Raw genomic sequence first — 22,829 nt, forward strand, 5'->3', positions numbered from 1 at the left:
ATATATCATGCTTTGGTCATGGTCTCTTAGAATCAATTATGCAGTGACCAATCGGCTGGGTAGGCTACATGCAATGTGCTCCTGTTACAGCAGAAGCTGAGGCCTCACACTTTGTTAGGACAGCTTTGTAATGAGCTGTACATCTGCATTAGTTTTTCTCAATTTAATCTGTTAATGTCACGAACAAATGTCACACTCCCATCCAAACAGATAACATTCAGTATATATTTATAGCTACAACAGGATGCTGTGGGAAAATAATTACTTATGCTGGCAATATTTCGGCGTATAATGATAACATATTACGTGATACCATATGCAAGAATAGATATACATGTATGAGCAACTATTTTCCTAAAATAACAACTTGGTTACAGTTATTTCATATTCTTTAGCTGAAAAATGTAAATCTTTGTTTTTGATCTCAGCTAAATTGTTTGAACATTGAGATTAATATATGATTACTGATTAGGAATCACTATACATACCAGTGGTGGTGGTATAGTTTAAGGGCGACTTGTACCAGCAGTAGGATCTATTTGCTCCCCACATCAGATATTGTTTGATGACAATGGTTGTGTCCCTTGAATACCTTCAATTGTAGGTCAGACTTTTTTTTACCTAAGTTGTATCAAATGTCCTATATTTATATGGACCATTATATAACACTACTGAGTTAATGAAAGTGCTCCGTGAATGTGTTAATGGAAGTGGAAACAACTCAGAGTCTGTTGGTTAAAAAATATTGTGCACAAAGGGGAATGCACCTCCCTGGGAGCAGTCTGTCACTGCCTTGTAGCAGGAATTCTGAAATAAAAATTGGTAATTAAACGAATTTTTTTGTTTGCTACAATATGCAGGTATTAAAAACAAACATCTGCCTGTTCTTTACTTGCACAAAGGCTACACATTAATCTGTTTGATCTGCTTCATTGTTGTTATTCTCTCCAAATAATTTCATACAATATGTTCCAAATCTGATTTCACGATTTCCAAAAAATGCCAAACTGATTCTTTTCATCTTAACCCATTATTTGTAACTGCCACCAAGTTAATCAGATAAATCACTTACACACTGTCCGTACATCCATTAGTATATCAGACAGAACTTCTATCAAATCTGTCCAATTGATTACAAAATTCTTTTGATTTATGAAATATTATTAGTAGCTCACATTTTTACCAGCAAAATAATTTTCAGTGAACATAAATATAGTAAATATTTCTATTTGATTTGTTCCATTTAGGAAATATTTTTCCTCAAAAGAATTGTTCAATGACTATAAACATGGTAAATATTTCTACTTGATATTTTTCATTTATGAAATATTAGTAATTGCTGACATTTTTTTTCCTTTACATAAATAAAAATGCATTGAATATCGTTCAACCAAATCTGTTCGTTGTTTTTCAAAATCCTGGTCAATTTCCTGAAAAGACTGAGGGAGGCTGCAGACTAATCAAATTAATGAATCCTTGTCCATTATTCGCGACAGGGACAGTCAAAAGACTGTCTCCATTTTGCCCATGGAATCAAGGCCATGACACCTGGAATCAGTAATTAAAACAGGAGCACCGATTTAAACATTTACAACTTCTTGAGCAAAATTCTGTCACAAGGTCTCCGGGGATAAAAATTTCTTTTGATATTGTTGTGCATTAATTATTCATCTAATCAGAGTTCATTAAAGAAAGTTGTGTTTGCGCAGGGCAGGGCAGCGAATTATCAGACCTGTCATCTCTTAATAAGTATCCATCTGGAGACCTATAGCAATGAAGGATATTAGCTGTGCTAAGATCAGGTCGCTAAGGCCGGCAGACACAGATCAGTGTCATTGTTAAGTGACAATCATACAGATGAACAAACCACCTGACAATGCCCCACAATCAAGACTCTGTAAAACTTCACATACCTAATCAAGTCGAGAGTACGTAAGCTCACAAGCCAAAAGGCTCGCTCCTTGTATTTACCTTAGCTTGGCCCGTTATGAGGTTTTTATGGTCGCCTTATTACACGTGCTAATCGAGCCAGCATCGCAGGGGCTATAAAATCTGTATTAATATTTCTCAATGATACGCATTAAATATTCAAACAATGGCAGGCTTGCGATGTGTCCCCACTAATCCCATGGCGCCCCCTACACAGTCCGACTGGGCGTGAACAAAGGCTCAAAGGCTCCCCACTACCCAGGCAGCGGTGTTGGAGCATGGGGGATGTTAGGTCTAGGTGTGGAGACAGCTATTAAGACTTCATTACCAAACATTGTATAAACACCCCCCTTGGGGTCACCATCTGGTTGTTAGGGCACCTCAAAGGCTGTGTTCCTCCTTCCAACACTAAAAGGAACTTACTGGTGGGGACACCCCTCCTTTCCCCCACCCACAAGGAACTTACTGGTGGGGACACCCCTCCTTTCCCCCACCCACAAGGAACTTACTGGTGGGGACACACCTCCTTTCCCCCACCCACAAGGAACTTACTGGTGGGGACACCCCTCCTTTCCCCCACCCACAAGGAACTTACTGGTGGGGACACACCTCCTTTCCCCCACCCACAAGGAACTTACTGGTGGGGACACCTCCTTTCCCCCACCCCCTCCTTTCCCCCACCCACAAGGAACTTACTGGTGGGGACACACCTCCTTTCCCCACCCACACTGGGAACTTACTTGGTGGGTAGGGACACCCACAAGGAACTCCTGTGGGGACACACCTCCTTTCCCCACACACAAGGAACTTACTGGTGGGGACGCACCTCTTTCCCCCCACCCACAAGGAACTTACTGGTGGGGACACACCTTCTTTCCCCCACCCACAAGGAACTTACTGGTGGGGACACCCCTCCTTTCCCCCACCCACAAGGAACTTACTGGTGGGGACACACCTCCTATCCCCTACCCACAAGGAATATGTTTGTGGGGACACCCCCTCTATCACAACCTACAAGGAACCTTTTCTTAGTGAAATCCCTCCTATCCTCCACTTCATTAAATATTTGGGTTTGACTGTAAAAATGGTTCAGAGGTTCTAAATACATACTTACTTATAACCTCGGCCTTTTCCATATTTTCATCCTAAAATCAAAACACTTTTTTCACAGTTGTCAATCTTTCACAGAACCCCGTTCTATCACAAGCAAGTAACATGGAAATATAACTAATTTTGCATAAATCAAATTTCAACAATACTGATTCCTCAAGTTTTGATAAGTAGATTCCTATGTTTCTAAGACAGCCAAACTGATTACTCATAAGGTGGTAGATACAGGCCTAGAAGGTATTCCATTTCTCATCTTACTTATCATCTGTTCAGCAGTAAGGTTTGACTCAAGAGTACAGTGGTTTTTAATGCAATGGGTAATTGTGTAGTTCACACTCAATGTCCACAATAAAACATTTGGGTTAACCAAAGGAGAGTCTCCAACCACATTTTCTACATATAATCCCCTGTTAGAGTGAGAAAGCCTCATAGTGACAATGTTGGTCAGCCTTGCTGTCCAAATGGTCAAATCCTGCCGACTAATCAACCCCTCAAAGTCAGGTGTGAATTAATGATACCATCAGCATAAGTGACAATTACCATCCAAGTGACCAATTAGCAAGTGGCTAGTGATACAACTGATTGAATAATTGCACAAAGACAGCATTATCATAAGAATAACATCCCGTATTTGCCGGGACCTTGTGTCCCTTGAGGGACGATCGGCCATCGTTTCCACGAATCAACTTGACGAGAAATTGAGCTGACAATTTTACACTCCATCACTTATGACAAAGATTGTACAAGTAGAGAAATTAGAATCTTTGAGAGATCTGAAATTGACAGAGAATTTAATCTTCACTTCCCTGTTCTGATTTATGAAATTGAAAGCGCCCCATACAAATTAAGCGAAGCCGGGAGATAGTAAACACTGATCAGAAACTGGGATGGGAACAAGCAGGTCTGGAGATGATTCATCCAAAATGCTGCCGTCCCGATGATGAAACTTTCAGATCACAAAAACTGATTGAATTTATTAGAAATTAATCTGTGATTCTTCTCCACACTTTGAGAAGGCAAAAGGTTTAAAACTTAGAAGATTAAACAACGCTACATGCAGGATTGGCCAAATGTTTAAAATGGCAGAGCAATAAAAGTCAAATTCATTCTCCGAGCCCACGCTTCCCATCCTCTTGACAGTTATGTAATTAATGTACAGTTTTAATTATTCCTGTGTCCAAAAAAAGGCAAATATAATCCAAGGAGTTATATCACAATTTGCAATAATCATTGCAACCTTTGACCTGGAGGCATCGTTGAGACTCGGTAACATCCCAGCAATTGCAAGGATGTTTTTCATGAGAAGAATCACAGAAAAAAACAAACAGGCATAAGAATCAGAATCAATAATCGGAACGACAAAACCTTGTACCAATCATCCTGTCTTGCTGTCGGAATCTAACACCGATCAATAAATTCTATTTCAGATTGCTATCAGTTATGATATCATGTATTTATTTTCTGAATACAAAACTAATTTTTTTAATGTTTTTAAAAATTTACACACTTAAGGAAACAAAGATACATTTGAGAAACCCATCAATGCTGCTTCCTATATCACTGCAATGATTCATATACAACAATGAAGAAGGGCTGAAGGCTAAAAGGACCCACCTAATTCCATATAAAAACTTGGGATTTCTGAAATTGATCATAGCCTTTCGGTGTTCTGGGATACAAAGTCACTGACAATCCTGTAGGCCTCACATCCTCTTCCCCAATACACGGGGCTTTTAGTTGGAGGCTGAAAGTTCTAGATTGTCATCAACAGCATCGTTTACAGAAATAGGAAAAACTCTCAGAGACTTTTTATTCATTGCTTAATAAACATTTTGTCAAAGATGATTTTTTTCTGTAAAAGAAGGAAATCATTTACTGAACATTTAAAAAAATGTACATTTACATGAATAATTCTCTAACAAACATATTTGCTGTTTATGCTAATTATATGTAGAGAAATCAAACATTGTTTCTAATTTTGTAGATATGACATACAACCCTGTTTAAGAAACCCAGCTTTGTTCATTCCCATGAAACAACACTACAAGAAATACACTTGGCTTCCATTCAGTACATATCTGTAACTTCCACAGTGTCATCAATGGTGGAAACATGCATGTAGGACAGAAAACACACGATAAACCGACACAAACAGACCAGTTAAGTTCAGAGAGAAAAACATATCTGTAAAACTGTGGTCTATCAGAGCCACAAGAATCAATATGTGCTCCTCAACACACAACATAAACAGGAACACACTACTTTGTAAATCCCCAGTTGGGTGTTACATGAATACAGTGCAATAAATGGTCACAGTTGACTTTACTTGAGTGGGGGGGTGGGGTAGCCCCATTGTACAAGTGTTCGCTTGTCACACCGAAGACCCGGGTTTGATTCCTGACATGGGTACAGTGTGTGAAGCCCATTTCTGGTGTCAGCCGCTGTGATATTCCTGGAATCTTACTAAAAGCGACATAAAAATATACTCACTCACTCACTTTACTTGAGTGTCACATCGAACTTAGTCTATCCGTTGATCCTAACTACCAGAACGAGCTAGTCCTCATCCAGAGCTAGCAAACAGGTCCACCAGCTCCATGAATGAAATGAATGCTTACTAAAGTGATAGGTATTATTTCAAGCCTAAAAAAACTGCTATATTTTAAAATATTTATGCTGTCAGGAATTACAATACAAGGGCAGACCAAAACACCAAATTGAGGGGTTCAGTTTCTGTTGACAAGTTCAATAGGGACTTGGTCTCCAAAACTCAAAAGCAAGTGATTTATTACTTTTGGCTTCTGAAAAGTGGTCCAGTTAATATTTGAGCATTGTAATGGAATAAACATATGAAGGTATATTTTTAAAACAAAATGCAAATGACCAAAGACTACATTCCTGAAATTTCTTAGTACTTCCTCAGATCATAAACAGTATGGGATGATACAGAAGCATTATAAGGAGTCAGTGACTCAGCATTGCAATACTGCACGACACAACACCAACACAACCCTGACACAACACCATGTACCATTTTCCCTTACACAAAAAAGACATTTGAAAGGCCCATACAATGAGTCCCCCCAGTTCTCATTCGCACACGGCCATGTTTGTCATGTCCGCAGAGTGATGCACACCGTCAATGTGACAATGTCACCGTCACATGATGGATTTGACCAGAACAAAGGTCACATCTCGAGGGCACGACCTCTACACTAGTCTTTTCACCACTCTCTGTTATTGAGGCAAATCTATAGAAGAGCCTTCAAACTGACAAACCCTTTGACAAATAAGGTGCCGGTTAATTTGCTCCCAGAACTGTAGGTCTTATCAGTTTATGCTTGTCTTTTAACATCATGGGACCTCTCTCTCATGGCTGATTGTTCCACGGAGCATCGCCAATGTGACTGAGTCAATTAATCTGCGCCAAGGTCATGGGAGGTGATGTTCCTTCTTACACTTGTAATGGATTGCTTACCAATATCAGTTATACTCGGAACCAATTCCTCGGCTTACCGCTTATTTCCAGTGGCCAATATAACCCGCTTGTCAGTCTCCTGTCTCGACTCTTTGATTAATTCAAAGATTCCTATCAAAGTTCAGAGAAAGGAGTACAAAACTGGGATAATGGATTATCTCTTCAAAAAACATCCTGAAAGGATGGATTAATCCTGAGTTGAAAAGATTTTTCATTATGATCTTTCGGATGAACTCTTTTTTTGAAAGGTTTCCGAGCAACACTTAATCTTAATGAAGCCTAAGATAGATGATCCTACCGACTACCACATGACGATGTACAGTGTCATGGGTCATCCCAGGCAATAGTGAGTGAGTGAGTTTAGTTTTACGCCACTTCCAGCAATAACTCTGCAGGGCACAATGGGACATAATGGGAAATAAGTTATTGTACAAATGCATTCTTACAGTTGTATTTCAATCTGTAGTTACAGATTTTGGTCCATTTCTGTATTATTTGTATAGTTCAGATTGTGAAACATTTTGTCTGAATATTAACAAGGGCATGTTTGATCAGTGCAATGCATTTCATGCAGCGTGTACTTACTTATTATGCACTGAACTAATATCACAACTTCTAACAGTACTGCTATCAACCCCTGAAGTACTGTCATCTGATCCCATTCTTCAAAGTGAATGTTGGAATTTAGTCATCGTAACAAAACTAAAGACAAGTATCCCTATGATCAGTCTGTAAAACCAGATCAAGCACCCTGTTCCCTTCAGTGCTGATTATGCTACGACTGTCGTAACTTCTACTCTTCAACAAAGACTAATGAGTGGATTGCTTCAATCACCTTGATCTGTAAAGTGACCTTAATGCTACAACTGTCGTAACTTCTACTCTTCAACAAAGACTAATGAGTGGATTGCTTCAATCACCTTGATCTGTAAAGTGACCTTAATGCTACAACTGTCGTAACTTCTACTCTTCAACAAAGACTAATGAGTGGATTGTTTCAATCACCTTGATCTGTAAAGTGACCTTAATGCTACGACTGTCGTAACTTCTACTCTTCAACAAAGACTAATGAGTGGATTGCTTCAATCACCTTGATCTGTAAAGTGACCTTAATGCTACGACTGTCGTAACTTCTACTCTTCAACAAAGACTAATGAGTGGATTGCTTCAATCACCTTGATCTGTAAAGTGACCTTAATGCTACGACTGTCGTAACTTCTACTCTTCAACAAAGACTAATGAGTGGATTGTTTCAATCACTTGATCAGTAAAGTGACCTTAATGCTTGATCTGTAAAGTGACCTTAATGCTACTTAACTGTCGTAACTTCTACTCTTCAACAAAGACTAATGAGTGGATTGCTTCAATCACTTGACCTTGATCTGTAAAGTGACCTTAATGCTACGACTGTCGTAACTTCTACTCTTCAACAAAGACTAATGAGTGGATTGCTTCAATCACCTTGATCTGTAAAGTGACCTTAATGCTACGACTGTCGTAACTTCTACTCTTCAACAAAGACTAATGAGTGGATTGTTTCAATCACCTTGATCTGTAAAGTGACCTTAATGCTACTGTAATTGTCGTAACTTCTACTCTTCAACAAAGACTAATGAGTGGATTGTTTCAATCACCTTGATCTGTAAAGTGACCTTAATGCTACTGACTGTCGCGAACTTCTACTCTTCAACAAAGACTAATGAGTGGATTGTTTCAATCACCTTGATCTGTAAAGTGACCTTAATGCTACGACTGTCGTAACTTCTACTCTTCAACAAAGACTAATGAGTGGATTGTTTCAATCACCTTGATCTGTGAGTGGATTGCTTCAATCACCTTGATCTGTAAAGTGACCTTAATGCTACGACTGTCGTAACTTCTACTCTTCAACAAAGACTAATGAGTGGATTGTTTCAATCACCTTGATCTGTAAAGTGACCTTAATGCTACGACTGTCGTAACTTCTACTCTTCAACAAAGACTAATGAGTGGATTGTTTCAATCACCTTGATCTGTAAAGTGACCTTATTGCTACGACTGTCGTAACTTCTACTCTTCAACAAAGACTAATGAGTAGATTGTTTCAATCACCTTGATCTGTAAAGTGACCTTAATGCTACGACTGTCGTAACTCATATACATGTACTTCTAATTAAGACCAATGACTCACACAGTGCTACGATGAACCTGTTGCTTAAGGTGACCTTAATGCTACGACTGTCGTAACTCATATACATGTACTTCTAATTAAGACCAATGACTCACACAGTGCTACGATGAACCTGTTGCTTAAGGTGACCTTAATGCTACGACTGTCGTAACTCATATACATGTACTTCTAATTAAGACAATTGACTCACACAGTTCTACAATGAACCTGTTGCTTAAGGTGACCTTAATGTTGCGACTGTCGTAACTCATATACACTTAGAATTAAGACTAAAGAATCACACAACCCTATATATGATGAACCTGTTGATTAAGGTGATATCAATGCTATGTCAGAACTAGCCACTTTAACACAAACATAGGCCTTGCTATGATGACTGTAACACATAACACAGTCATAACACATATAGTGAGGAAAGCAGTTGTACATGTAAATATCAACATCTCTACCACATGCCTCACAGTAACCAATGATAACATGTGAACCAGTTGTAAAATACACAGAAAATAAGTTGCCAGGAGATATATACATCGTGCTGCTGTCATTTTCCATCGCTCATGTCTAGGTCTTTGAAGTTCATACCATAGGAAAGCTGTCATCCCAGCACTTCCTGACACGCTGTGGCAAAACAAGCCAATAAAAACCACACTGGGAACATTTCCTTGTTCTCTTCTCCCCCCCCCGAATGACCTGACCATCCCTGTATACGTTCGCCACAAAACAGTCTTTACATGTTGTATCTGTCAGCTAGAAGATGGTCTCCCTGTCATCTTCGAACATATTCTCAAACATGGAAATGTCCAGAAAATGGAACATGCAAACATTTCAAAATCACAATGTACTTTTGAAAGGGTATTGACCTTCAATATTCACCGTGATCATTGCTACAGAACAATCAAGACTATATACCTGCAGCAACATGATAGACTTTGTATTCTGTCCATAGTCCAAGCGAGTGAGTGAGTGAGTGAGTGAGTGAGTGAGTGAGTGAGTGAGTGAGTGAGTGAGTGAGTGAGTGAGTGAGTGAGTGAGTGAGTGAGTGAGTGAGTGAGTGAGTTTGGTTTCAGCCTGCTTTCAGCAACATCCCAGCAATATGATGGTGGCAGACATCAGAACAGGTCATGAAACACTGCATCCATGTTGGGAATCAAGCCCGGCAGTTTGGTGTGAGAAGCTTTAAACACACTATTCCTTACTAGATTAAGGAATAATAAACATCTATGTAACCTCATGTTAGACTGGAAACTGTTCACAGCCAAAATGTAACTTGAAAATAACTTTGAAAAAAAAGGATTCATTTTCCTGCTATTTCCTGTTTCTAAAGGGTTCTTCCTGAAACTGAAAATACAAGAAACAATTGTGTCCAGGGTGCTGTAGGAAGTGTTCACACATTCAGGGTCCCACTGAAGTACTTGAAAACACTAAAAACAATGTGTTGAGGGGTTAGATAACACAACCTATTATCATATAAAGATCAATAATTGAACAAAATTCACGAACAAGTTCAATAAACATCCATGCAACTATGAGATGCACACCTTTCGAGTCCCAATGAAACACACGTATAAGCTTAATCAATTCTGTTGAGCAGTTTTTGTGGAGAAGTGGATAGACCTAATCCCCTATTTCACTATCATCAGAAAGAAATTCAACAAAATTTATCTAAGTTCAAATGTCTCTAAACATACCAAAAAATATAAAATACAAAAACAAAATATGAGATGCACACCTTTAGTCTCTATAAAAGACATATCTAAGCTAAATGAGTTTTGAGCAGTGGTTTTTGAGAAGAAGTGGATAACGTACACCCCCTGTTGTATGGGACGAACAGGATGAATAGACCACATTCAACTAAGATGAAACATCTGTAGAAGTGACAAAATTAAGAAATTGGATGAACAAGGTATGAGATGCACACCTTCAGAGTTCCAAGGAAACACACGTAGAAGCTCAATCAATTCTGTTGAGCAGCTTTTGTGGAGAAGTGGATAGACTTCACCCCCTACAACACTATATTCAGAGAGAAATTCAACAAAATTTATGTAAGTTCAAACGGCATTAAAATTGGAAAAATAAATAAAATACAAAATCAAAATCTGAGATGCACACCTTTAGAGTCCCTATAAAGCACATGTGTAATCTAAATGAATTCCATAAAGTAGTTTTTGAAGAGAAGTGGATAACGTACACCCCCTGTTGGATGGAACGAACAGGCTGAATAGAACAAAATTCAACTAAGTTCAAACATCTGTAAAAGTGACAAAATTAAGAAATTGCATAAAAAATTATGAAATGCACACCTTAGAGTCCCTACGGAAGAGATGTAGAAGTTCATTCAATTCTGTTGAGCAGTTTTTGTGGAGAAGTGGATAGACTTCATCCCCCTATTACACTATCATCATAGAGAAATTCAGCAAAATTTATCTAAGTTCAAATGTCTCTAAACTTACAAAAAAACATAAAATACAAAAACAAAATATGAGATGCACACCATTAGAGTCCCAAGAAAACCCATGTATAAGTTCATTGAATTCCACAAAGCGTTTTTTGTGGAGAAGTGGATAGAGTACATTCCCTGTTTCGTACGTACGGACAGACACGGAGGGTAACCCTATATGCCCCTAGCCATATATGGCGTGGGCATAAAAATACACTTCTCTGGTCTTTTCCTATTCAAGACATTTCTGATCAAATAAATTTGTTGTTTATAAGCTAAATATGAACCAGTACCTAGGTTTGGAAAAAAATCTATTCTCATTATTGGGTAAAAGCATATCTTGGAGAAATCAGTACTTAACCAGATTATATCTTTTCAAACGTAGGTCTGAACATATAAATGAAAATTCCATGGCTTTATCTATAAATTTGAACTTCCCACCATCACACTTAACCATTGAGCACCCCACTTTAGAACACTTCACCATCGATAGAACACCCCAACGAGGAACACCTCCACCACTGAATATTCCATTATTGAACACCCCACCTTCTAACATCCTTTATAAAACACCCAGTCAGTGAACATCCCACAGCAGAACATCCACCAATAGAACATCCATCAATAGAACACCCATCAATAGAACATTCACCAATAGAACACACATCAATAGAACACCCACCAATAGAACATCCACCTATGACTCCTATGCAACTCCAACATTATTCCTGCTGTCTGTAGAACCTTATCAACAATTCAGCACATAGGTTCAAACATATGACATACACATATCACTTATACAACAATATACATTACTCGAGAAAAAGCACCACCCAATTCTTTCACCTTACTATAGTAAATCTGTTGATATACATATATGCGTATTAACCCTTAAGATGCACTCAGAATTCAGGTCATTCCAGATCATCTAAGAGAAAGTAGGTTGTGGTAACCTTGAACAGAATTACACCTTGGTCTTTCATACTGTTCTATTTATACATGCTGGGATCAGCCTCTGTTGTTAGGTACACCTTGTGACCAGAAAAACCATGCTAATCATCCATGCATACAAGCACCTGTTTCCCACCCACCCGTTTCAGGGTCAGCTCTGGTTTATTCTCATGTGTGGGTGGTGTAAAGTACCCGGGGTAACAAAAGAATCTCCGCAGTTGTATATATCGGGGTCTCCTTCTCGGGAATCCCCCCTATTGAAGAGGGAGGGCCCTTAGTGCGGTGTAATAGTAGCCTCCACTGTGTCAAGTTGATGGATACCAGTCTGTCATAAACTCGGGACAGTTCTTCACCCCACAAGAAGATGCTACATGGTTTGCTGGTTGTCATACACAAAATCTAATTGAGCAGAACTGTATTTATTCACATTTATCATCAGAGGGGTAAGAAGTTTTGACTGGGCACTGAGTGAGTGAGTGAGTGAGTGAGTGAGTGAGTGAGTGAGTGAGTGAGTGAGTGAGTGAGTGAGTGAGTGAGTGAGTGAGTGAGTGAGTGAGTGAGTGAGTGAGTGAGTGAGTGAGTGAGTGAGTGAGTGAGTGAGTGAGTGAGTGAGTGAGTGAGTGAGAGGAGGAGGAGTGAGTGAGTGAGTGAGTGAGTGAGTGAGTGAGTGAGTGAGTGAGTGAGTGAGTGAGTGAGTGAGTGAGTGAGTGAGTGAGTGAGTGAGTGAGTGAGTGAGTGAGTGAGTGAGTGAGTGAGTGAGTGAGTGACAGCAGCAACAAGCACTATGTTGGGAATCAAACTCAGGCCTTTAGCATGGGAAGCAAATGTTTCTTGACAGCTTCAACATCTGAGTATTTACAGGTAGTCATCCACCTGAAAAGCTTGAACAAATGTTTCACAAAGCTTCCTTCAGTGACCCCATGTGAATCTGATGACAGGCTGTTAACACTACACCAATATCAGCACCCAGTAATTAAACATCCAGTGATGTTGTCTCACTGAGGCTTGTTATGTAATAGCAAGGCAAGATGATTTTACCACTGCTTCAGCTGTCTTCCCACTCAGTCCTACACCACTAGCACAACAGGCAGACAAAGTCATCTATACTCCCCCGCCCATTGTCTGAAGGGAATATCGCACACAAACAAATGTGACAGTGTAGTTATTGACTGGTTTGCCCACCTGCTTGTGGGAGAGACCTACTACAGGAGCTACTGTAAAGCATCTCCATAAATCTTTGTAGAAATATCTGCTGTAATGATAAATGTTCTGATCATCTATGCGAGGGCTTCGAATATTGAGTATCCTTGGGTATTGCACAAAGCATTTATCTAACAAGATGAACTGAAGTATTTAGCACTATGATACGTGTGTCCATGCAACCCTAATGTATACACAGAAATACGAAACAAGTACAGGTATGGCACAAGACGTTGTTGAGCATGCTTGCCCCTCAAAATCTGTTGAACTTCTCATACATCTCCTAGAAATATATTCTATTATATCCATGTTTGGTTCAGTGTGTATTAGTGTGCTGATTAATTAAACCTACTGAACAGCATTACTGTTGCAACAGCCACATTGAAATGCATATCAAATGTGGGTATTATGTCAAAGTTAAAACTGTTTCCATAAAGAGAGAAAACATCATGGTTTTCCTGTAGCCCTTGCTTATCTGCCCAATTTAGCAATATTCCAGCAACATCATGGCAGGGGACACCCTAAAATGGGCTTCACACATTGTACCCATGTGGGGTACAAGGACAGGTTGAAAGGTGACATTTCTACAGGTTTTGCTACAAGTTACTATTAAAAAGTCTAGTGGTCTAAAAATGTTTATATCACTGCATGGGGTTAACTATGTCATGGATGTACCATGGGTGCTAACAGGAGATTTAAGTGTAGAAATCAACATAAGCCAGTAAAGACTTAGTGATGTTTATTTGTGGCTTGCCAAACAGGACAATGTCAATTCTGAAACCAATCTTTATTAAATGATAGTGATAATATAATCAGCAACTAATTGAGGTCACCTTGACAGCCAAACTGGCCATGGAATATACGTGCAAAACAATCACCAACTACCAGGAGTTCATTCCAGCAACAAACACCCTGCTGTTACACATGACCACCATACGTAATACATCAATGGCCAGGGGAGTGAACAAGATCTACACTGGTCCTGTGGTCCCTGACTAGTAAAATCAGGACCACTAAATGATAAGTTTCCAGTGATCCTGTTTTTTTAATTTAAAAGATGTTACAAGTTCAAATGAATATAATAGCACTGATAGTTAATTAAATCTACGAATGTTATTTTGGACCAATGAAATACAGACAGGACCACTAATTATTGTCTGCTCACTAGTGTTGGGAATTGGTTATAATCTCACAATTGATGATTGGTTCATTACAACCGATCAATCATCGAAAAAAATTGGTTAGCGTCATTTATCAAATTTTCCTGGTTATGTTTGTTAATGCATAAAAATATAGAAAAAACATGTACTTCGGTGTTTTTTGCAAATTGCACAAAATTCATTTACAAATTTCACATCTTTAAAGGATGACTAGTATGTTAGGAACATAAAATTCCTGGAATCTTTAAGATAATTTCAATCATGACAAGGAACGAGCTTGTAGCACTTAGAAATGTAACAGACAAAACCTACCTTGTGAAAAATGTTGTTAATGCAAACAAGTGTGCCAAAATTGTTTGTGTTCGATTATGAGAAAACATGATCGATTGCTTGGTCGTTAAGTCATTGCAACCAATCTTCGATTATTTCAATTAATCGGACCACCACTACTGCTCACTGGTCCTGTGGTCCAGCGGGATATTTTGAAATGTTTCTAACACTGGCAGGAGGTCCTGTCCTGTTATCCCCAGGTTTACACAATCGCCACCAAGGACCTGTCCTGTTATCCCAGGGTTTACACAATCGCCACCAAGGACTTACTATAACACTTAGAATATACTCTGGGATGAAAGAAACTTTGGTCACTTTCAAAATCCAGTCAATTCTCAGAATGTATTAGTGACTCAAATCTGTGTCATTTTCTAGTGTTCTTGATAAGCATCAGTCACAGTGGTTATTCTATTTACAAATGTGGAAATGTAGCATGTGAGTCAGATGGGTGTAACAGCTACCATTACATCAGTCCTGTATTATTCACAGAGTCACGTTTAAACGCTCAATTTGCCCAAACACTTCAAAACTTAACAGTTCATAAAGTACACATATAATATTTCAAGAACTTATGTTTTAACCACTACATGTCATATCAAAATGTCACTATCAGTAGTAGTAATTAATGTTCCACTGTTCTGTATATACATAAGATATCTATTCAGTATTATTACAAAAACTATTAATTCATTGTACAATTCAACTTGCTGAAACTTGCAGTTATTTATTCATTTTATAAAAAAAGCTGCTACCATATAAAATTACATAAATTTTCCAATGAAAGTCTGAAGCAATAAATCTGACATTTATAAAAAAGACCAGATGAGCAAACCAAGTTTTAACAAGTTGTAAATCCTGTGTTCCTCGTAGATTTTTTCATTCCTGCACACATGTATCAAAAACAAGGCTAATGAATTATACATAATCAATAAACACGTTCAACCTTTTCTGGATTTTCACAACCCCTGGTATCACTGCTTTTCAAAAGACAATAATTCATTCACCTAGGTTTCGAATTTATTACTTTTGCTCCTAACGAGTGCACTGATTATGCCATCCTGAAACAGTTACAAGGAAAACAGCTGCAGACTGGGGCAGCACCCCTCGCAGCTGAGCTCTACTGCACCGCCATGCAAACACAACTCCATGTGCGTTCAGCCGGAACGAGTCCCAGCCATAGAACAAAAGTCCCCCACTGGGGGGGTTACGTCACAAAAAACCCTGCAATTTTACCGCCTAAAAGAGTTAATAGACTTGAGAAGTGACACAGACGACTAAACATATGCTTCAATAATGGCCTTGTTTAAGTGATTAAAACTATTTTCACCAGCTAATACTTATAATGAGTTTGGTCAAAAGGAGAAAAAAATTCCAAAGTTCTCCATTGGTTGAAATCTCAGTTGTTGCACCTGCGAAGTGTTCTGTGAATGGGTAGAGATGAAGATGCAATATTGGACACTGCTCAACACATCCGATAAGCTTTTGTTCTCAACATCGCATGGAGACAGCTCATTGATTGGTTGAAAGAGGGCTCAAACTATGTGTGGAAACCAAGTAACAAGATTTCAATAGTAGCCTGTCTTTGCGTAGCCAGGTAATGATAGAGAGGCTGTTTATGCTGTTCAAACCTCACACCTCCCCGGTACTAAGCCCTCCCCTCACACACTGTGTTGATCTAACCACACATCAAGGAGGATGCTGTTTATTTCGGGCATTCAACAATGTTTAATTATACACTCCATTGTGAAAGAAAAAAACTGATTCCATTTAAAATATTTGCAAGATAAATAGGTGTTGTATGTAAAAAGATTATACCATAACTTTATCAATAAGTAGGAATATTTGTATGTAAAATGTATATGGAGATTTGAATCTTAAAAGAATATTTTATAGATGTATATATGAAATGATCTAAAAAGATTGCTAGTATATGCATAATTCATACAATTAGAAACATCGGCACACAGACTTTTGACATATCCATCCAGCTGGAAGATAAAGAAGTCTTTCTGAGTGTTAGTGAATAATAAAGTGTTACAGGAAAGTTTCACACAAAATGATTTTAAATTTATTGAAAATGTACCATATAACTGATATTTTGAGAAAGCACCAAAATTATATATGTAATGACAATCATAACTTCTATTCAACTCTTCATATATGTAATGCCAATTATAATATTTAGTCAACTCTTCATATATGTAATGCCAATTATAATATTTAGTCAACTCTTCATATATGTATTGCCAATTATAATATTTATTCAACTCTTCATATATGTAATGCCAATTATAATATTTATTCAACTCTTCATATATGTAATGCCAATTATAATATTTATTCAACTCTTCATATATGTAATGCCAATTATAATATTTATTCAACTCTTCATATATGTAATGCCAATTATAATATTTATTCAACTCTTCATATATGGAATGCCAATTATAATATTTATTCAACTCTTCATATATGTAATGCCAATTATAATATTTATTCAACTCTTCATATATGTAATGCCAATTATAATATTTATTCAACTCTTCATATATGTAATGCCAATTATAATATTTATTCAACTCTTCTGCTGGAATAGTCTTCCTTGAACGCTGTCAAAATCAAGTTTTCACTTAAGGTTCATTCCACATTCAAAGTGTCAGATATTACTTCCCAGTGGTTCCATACCATCCTGTAGCACTGACATGACAGTACCCGACAGCTGGATCAGAACATTGACATGACAGTACATGACAGCTGGATCAGAAGATTGACATGACAGTACCCGACAGCTGGATCAGAACACTGACATGACAGTACATGGCAGCTGGATCAGAACATTGACATGACAGTACCCGACAGCTGGATCAGAACATTGACATGACAGTACATGACAGCTGGATCAGAACATTGACATGACAGTACCCAACAGCTGGATCAGAACATTGACATGACAGTACCCGACAGCTGGATCAGAACATTGACATGACAGTACATGACAGCTGGATCAGAACATTGACATGACAGTACCCGACAGCTGGATCAGAACATTGACATGACAGTACATGACAGCTGGATCAGAACATTGACATGACAGTACCCGACAGCTGGATCAGAACATTGACATGACAGTACATGACAGCTGGATCAGAACATTGACATGACAGTACCCGACAGCTGGATCAGAACATTGACATGACAGTACACCGACAGCTGGATCAGAAGATTGACATGACAGTACATTGACAGCTGGATCAGAACATTGACATGACAGTACATGACAGCTGGATCAGAAGATTGACACGACAGTACAGGACAGCTGGATCAGAACATTGACATGACAGCTGGATCAGAAGATTGACACGACAGTACCCGACAGCTGGATCAGAACATTGACATGACAGTACATGATAGCTGGATCAGAACATTGACATGACATGACAGTACAGGACAGCTGGATCAGAACATTGACATGACATGACAGTACATGACAGCTGGATCAGAACATTGACATGACAGTACATGACAACTGGATCAGAACACTGACATGACATGACAGTACATGACAGCTGGATCAGAACATTGACATGACATGACAGTACATGACAGCTGGATCAGAACATTGACATGACATGACAGTACAGGACAGCTGGATCAGAACATTGACATGACATAACAGTACATTACAGCTAGATCAGAACATTGACATAACAGTACATGACAACTGGATCAGAACATTGGTATTCTTTGGATATGTTGTGAGGTGAAATAAGGAAATAAAATACTGGAGACAATTCTTACATAATTCTATGAGGAAACATGCTAATATTATGGAACCCGCAAACCTTGTAATTTCTCTAGCTGGAAAGAGGAGGAGAGTGGGCCATGGGAGAATAGAGGAGAATGAGTTGGGAGGTCCTTGTTTCATTAAACATACGTTCTGTACTCTGTATGAAAGACTTGTCACTAAACCTTATAACTAGTACATAAAATACAGAGCTCGCAGACCAAGAACAATTTCATGAAATATTTCTCATGGAAAAAATCTTTAAAAACAAATTTATTTAAAATTTGAAGGAGTCAAAAAATCCCTATTGACATCTGAAGCTGTCTTGGTGTCCCTCCTATTCCACAGTCTGGCCAACAACCTAACCAGTGGAAGGTCTTGATGGATCTTTGGTACTAGGCACAAGCAGTGCTGTTTGCATCACAAGTGGAGTGAGTGTTGTCGACGACGACCAAGTATTAAACGACTCACAATACTGTACTGATAATACTGAGTGTGAGCCCTACTCGCGACAACCTCAGATTCAAATCAACATATTCACTAAATGCTGCAGCAAGCACAATGAACCAGCTGCACAATTTCTTTTTGGACAAACAAAAGTATCACCAAAAAATCTCTTTATCATTGAAAATGCAATCATGAATTTCTAACTGATGGCCAAATAATACTATTTTTAAGTGGGACATGTTTTATAAGAGACGTTAAAGCCAGCAAGTTCATATGAATTGTGCAGAGGAGAGGGTGAAATGGGGAGGGGGTGAAATATGGGGGAGGGGGATATTGAGATGGAGGGACATGCTGTCGGAGCTCCACACAAGGTTCAAGTAGCTGTTGAGAGTTTGAGCTACTGCTGTTGGCCACATTTTCACCATACTCCTTGATAAGCCAACAGTGGCTACCATCTGCCTGGCAATTTTTACATTACTTCCACAAACCTTTTTTTCATCGTGAGGTTTTTGTCAATCATACTCATCATTTACATCTGTATGCTGCTTAACAGACGACAATAGAGAATCCCAGGCTCACGGGGCAGGCAAATCACCATAAATTGGATGAAAATCCTGCTAATTTTGTCACTGGGCCCTGAGATGGACACTTGACAAGTGATTAAAAAGAGCAAGGGTCTTGTGAAGAGCCTGCCCCTGATGCAGTGGTCAAACTGGTCACATACCGCTCATGCAAACCACGTTAGGGTCTCCTTAGACACTGACCAGAGTGCCGAGGGAGGTCAAAACAGCAATCAAACTATTTCAGTGGAAGTGGCCTGTATTCCTTCGTGAAAGACTCTTAAAGGGGGCCACTCCATACACAGATCTTGCCCAATATGCAATGGATTGCCTCTCCACATACAGATTTTGCATATAATTATCCATATGGTGAAACATAACCAGTGTCACATATGTCATATGTGCACATATCACTTGTGCCTAGCAACCATTGTGTCTGTATTTCATCGCCTGTCACATTATTAAACATTTGAACGCGATGTCAACTAACAGGGCCGTCAGACTTATTTACCGTGATTTACTGCACAAATGTACATGTATAAAATGAATAATAAATTATTACACTCAAGCAAGTGTGTCAGATGACTTATACCAAACTCGTGCAAAATTATGTATTGCCCTCGCTCTCACAATACAAACTTGCACACTCTTTCGTATAAGTTATATGATACACTAGCTCGTGTAATAATCTCTGTGCAATACATTGGCATTCTACATACATTCCCAATATGAGATATATTGCCTCTACATATACAGATCTTGTCCAATATGCAATATAATGCCCATTCATATACAGATCTTGCCCAATACACTATATATTGGCACTCCACGAACAGATCTTGCCCAGTACACTATATATTGCCTTTCCACATACTCATCTTGCATAAAATGCAATACACTGGCATTCCACACACAGATCTTGTCCAATATGATATGTGACATACTGCCTCTCCACATACAGATCTTGTCCAATATGTGACGTACTGCCGCTCCACATACAGATCTTGCCCAATATGCAACATATTGCCTCTCCACATACAGATCTTGCCCAATATGCAACATATTGCCGCTCCACATACAGATCTTGTCCAATATGATATGTGGCCACTCCACATACAGATCTCGCCCAGTGTGCAATACATTAATTCTTCACATACAGATCTTGCCCAATACATAATATATTGCCTCTCCACATAAAGATATTGCCCAATACATAATATATTGCCACTCCACATAAAGATATTGCCCAATATGCAATATGTTGCCTCTCTACATTAAGATATTGCCCAATATACTATATATTGCCTCTCCACATACAGATCTTGCCCATTAGGCTATAGACTGTCAGTGGGATACAGATCAGCGACTCTTTGACAGTTTAGGGTGGACGAAAGGTAGGTATCTACTGTCTACACAGATATAGTAGTCACAGTAATAAGCCACTCGGCTCCACAGAGCAGCACTTGACCAACGGTTAAGTCTATTTTACACATAACAGACCTTTCACTATAAAAAGGTCAAACTAACTCTATGGTTGACAAAACTACTGTCACTTTTAGTTACACTGACATTCAAACGTTCGTTCACTACCTTGGGATCTCTGAAAATAACTTTACGCTTTAACTTGCGTAAGATATTATCTTATAATTAAGCCCAGGGCAGTGATTACAGTGAACATGGTACATTTAGTACTGAGAGATATGTTACAATATGTTGTACTCACATCATCTGTTGTATCTCTGATGTGAACCAGTTTGTGTTGGACGACACTTTACTCCCTCCGGGCGAAGTCTGCATCTTGTACACAGGTTAAGGACACGCAGCTCTAAAACAAAACAATACGTGTCAGGGTATGGATGTTGTTCAACACCATAGACATCAATATTCCAGTCATATCAAGATGGTCTGTACTGACTGACTGAGTTTGGTTTTACGCCGCTTTTAGCAATATTCCAGCAACATCACCGCCGGGGACACCAGAAATGGGCTTCACACATTGTGCCCATGTGGGGATTCGAACCCAGGTCTTGGCGTGACGAGCCAACGCTTGGTCTGTACTGACACCATGACTCACAAACCATGACAACGATCAGCCAACCCCATACTCACTTTACCGTTACCACAATCCACAATTTAATGTAACCCTCAAATCGTAATGTTATTTAACCTGTGAAACCTCATTTTCATGGAATCATCAATTTCCTCATTATAGTTTAGCTCTTCAATCCGCATTTTAGCATAACCACACAATCCACATTTTAGCAACACCTATGAATCCTCTTTTTTTTGTAACATACATTCTGCATTTTATCAAAAATATACAATGTGCAGTTAAGTATAACCACCCAATCCACATTTCAGTGTAACCACCCATTCCAAATTTAGTATAACCACCCAATTCCCATTTAGTGTAACTACGCAGTCTCTATCTTAACCATTCAATCTACATTGTGTTATTTTCAGGGCAGATTCAAGAGGGCATATTTACCTCTGCAGTTGTATCAATATTTGATCATTGGTTGGTCAATTCCACGGTGGGCAAATTTCAATATATACACTTGAGCATTAACTAAGCACCAACCAATACAGATTGTTTTTATTTGCTACAAACATTCCATCGATCATAGCCTAGCATACTGGAATGGACATTTAAAACAGGCACTTCACACAATACCTCAAAAGCTATGGGTCATACATTCATGTACTATGAAGGCACCAAGCACATTCTGGTACAAAACTTCACAATTGCAATATGTGCACTACAGTTTCCTGAACACTATTAAAAGATGACTGTGTAAAAATAAACTTTTCATCACATTGCAAGACGTAGACTTTCAGAGACTAAACAATGGCAAATTATTAGCATGTGTTACGCAGGGATGTCTGTCATAGCATTGGTGCCAACTTGAACATCAAACACACAGTTATTAGTCACCTTGTGAGGAGGCATGTGGCCACTAGTGAAGTAAAGGATCATCTACAAGACTTGGGATGACCAGCGAATGTGATTCATCTTGCCATGATGCAATCCCATGACCCATGCCAAAGAACAGCTCCGGCAATGGAAAGCTGGAGTCCCAACTAGTAGCATCAGGCTGTGGGCAGCTGGTCTGAGGATACTTCATCCAATCAGATGTCCCTTCCTCACAGACAGACACAGGAGGAACATTTGGCATGGGTGAGTCTCCAAGATAACCGACATGGGGGAGGGTTCATTGGTCTGATGAAACACACTATCTTCTACATGGATGGTCATTGTGTGGAAACATCCTA

At 38.8% G+C, this 22,829-nt stretch overlaps 2 protein-coding genes across 3 annotated transcripts in view; one reads left to right on the forward strand and one right to left on the reverse strand.

Annotated features, from left to right (window-relative positions):
• LOC124255219 (transcription initiation protein SPT3 homolog) overlaps window positions 1–22,829 on the reverse strand; it is a 94,867-nt gene that overhangs the window by 62,564 nt on the left and 9,474 nt on the right. Inside the window, exon 2 of one of the 2 annotated variants that reach the window (XM_046689061.1) lies at window positions 21,280–21,379. In XM_046689061.1, the coding sequence (XP_046545017.1) occupies window positions 21,280–21,353 (74 nt within the window). In that variant the 5' untranslated portion in view covers window positions 21,354–21,379. Of the gene's footprint in view, window positions 1–21,279; window positions 21,382–22,829 lie in introns of both variants that reach the window. The other variant, XM_046689060.1, reaches the window with a different exon arrangement.
• The window catches only part of LOC124255217, a 61,328-nt gene that overhangs the window by 13,430 nt on the left and 25,069 nt on the right, over window positions 1–22,829 (forward strand). The window lies entirely within an intron of this gene.

The sequence above is a fragment of the Haliotis rubra genome, unplaced genomic scaffold (genome assembly GCF_003918875.1).
Source record: "Haliotis rubra isolate DU_JTF1 unplaced genomic scaffold, ASM391887v1 Scf598, whole genome shotgun sequence".
Lineage (NCBI taxonomy): Eukaryota > Metazoa > Mollusca > Gastropoda > Lepetellida > Haliotidae > Haliotis > Haliotis rubra.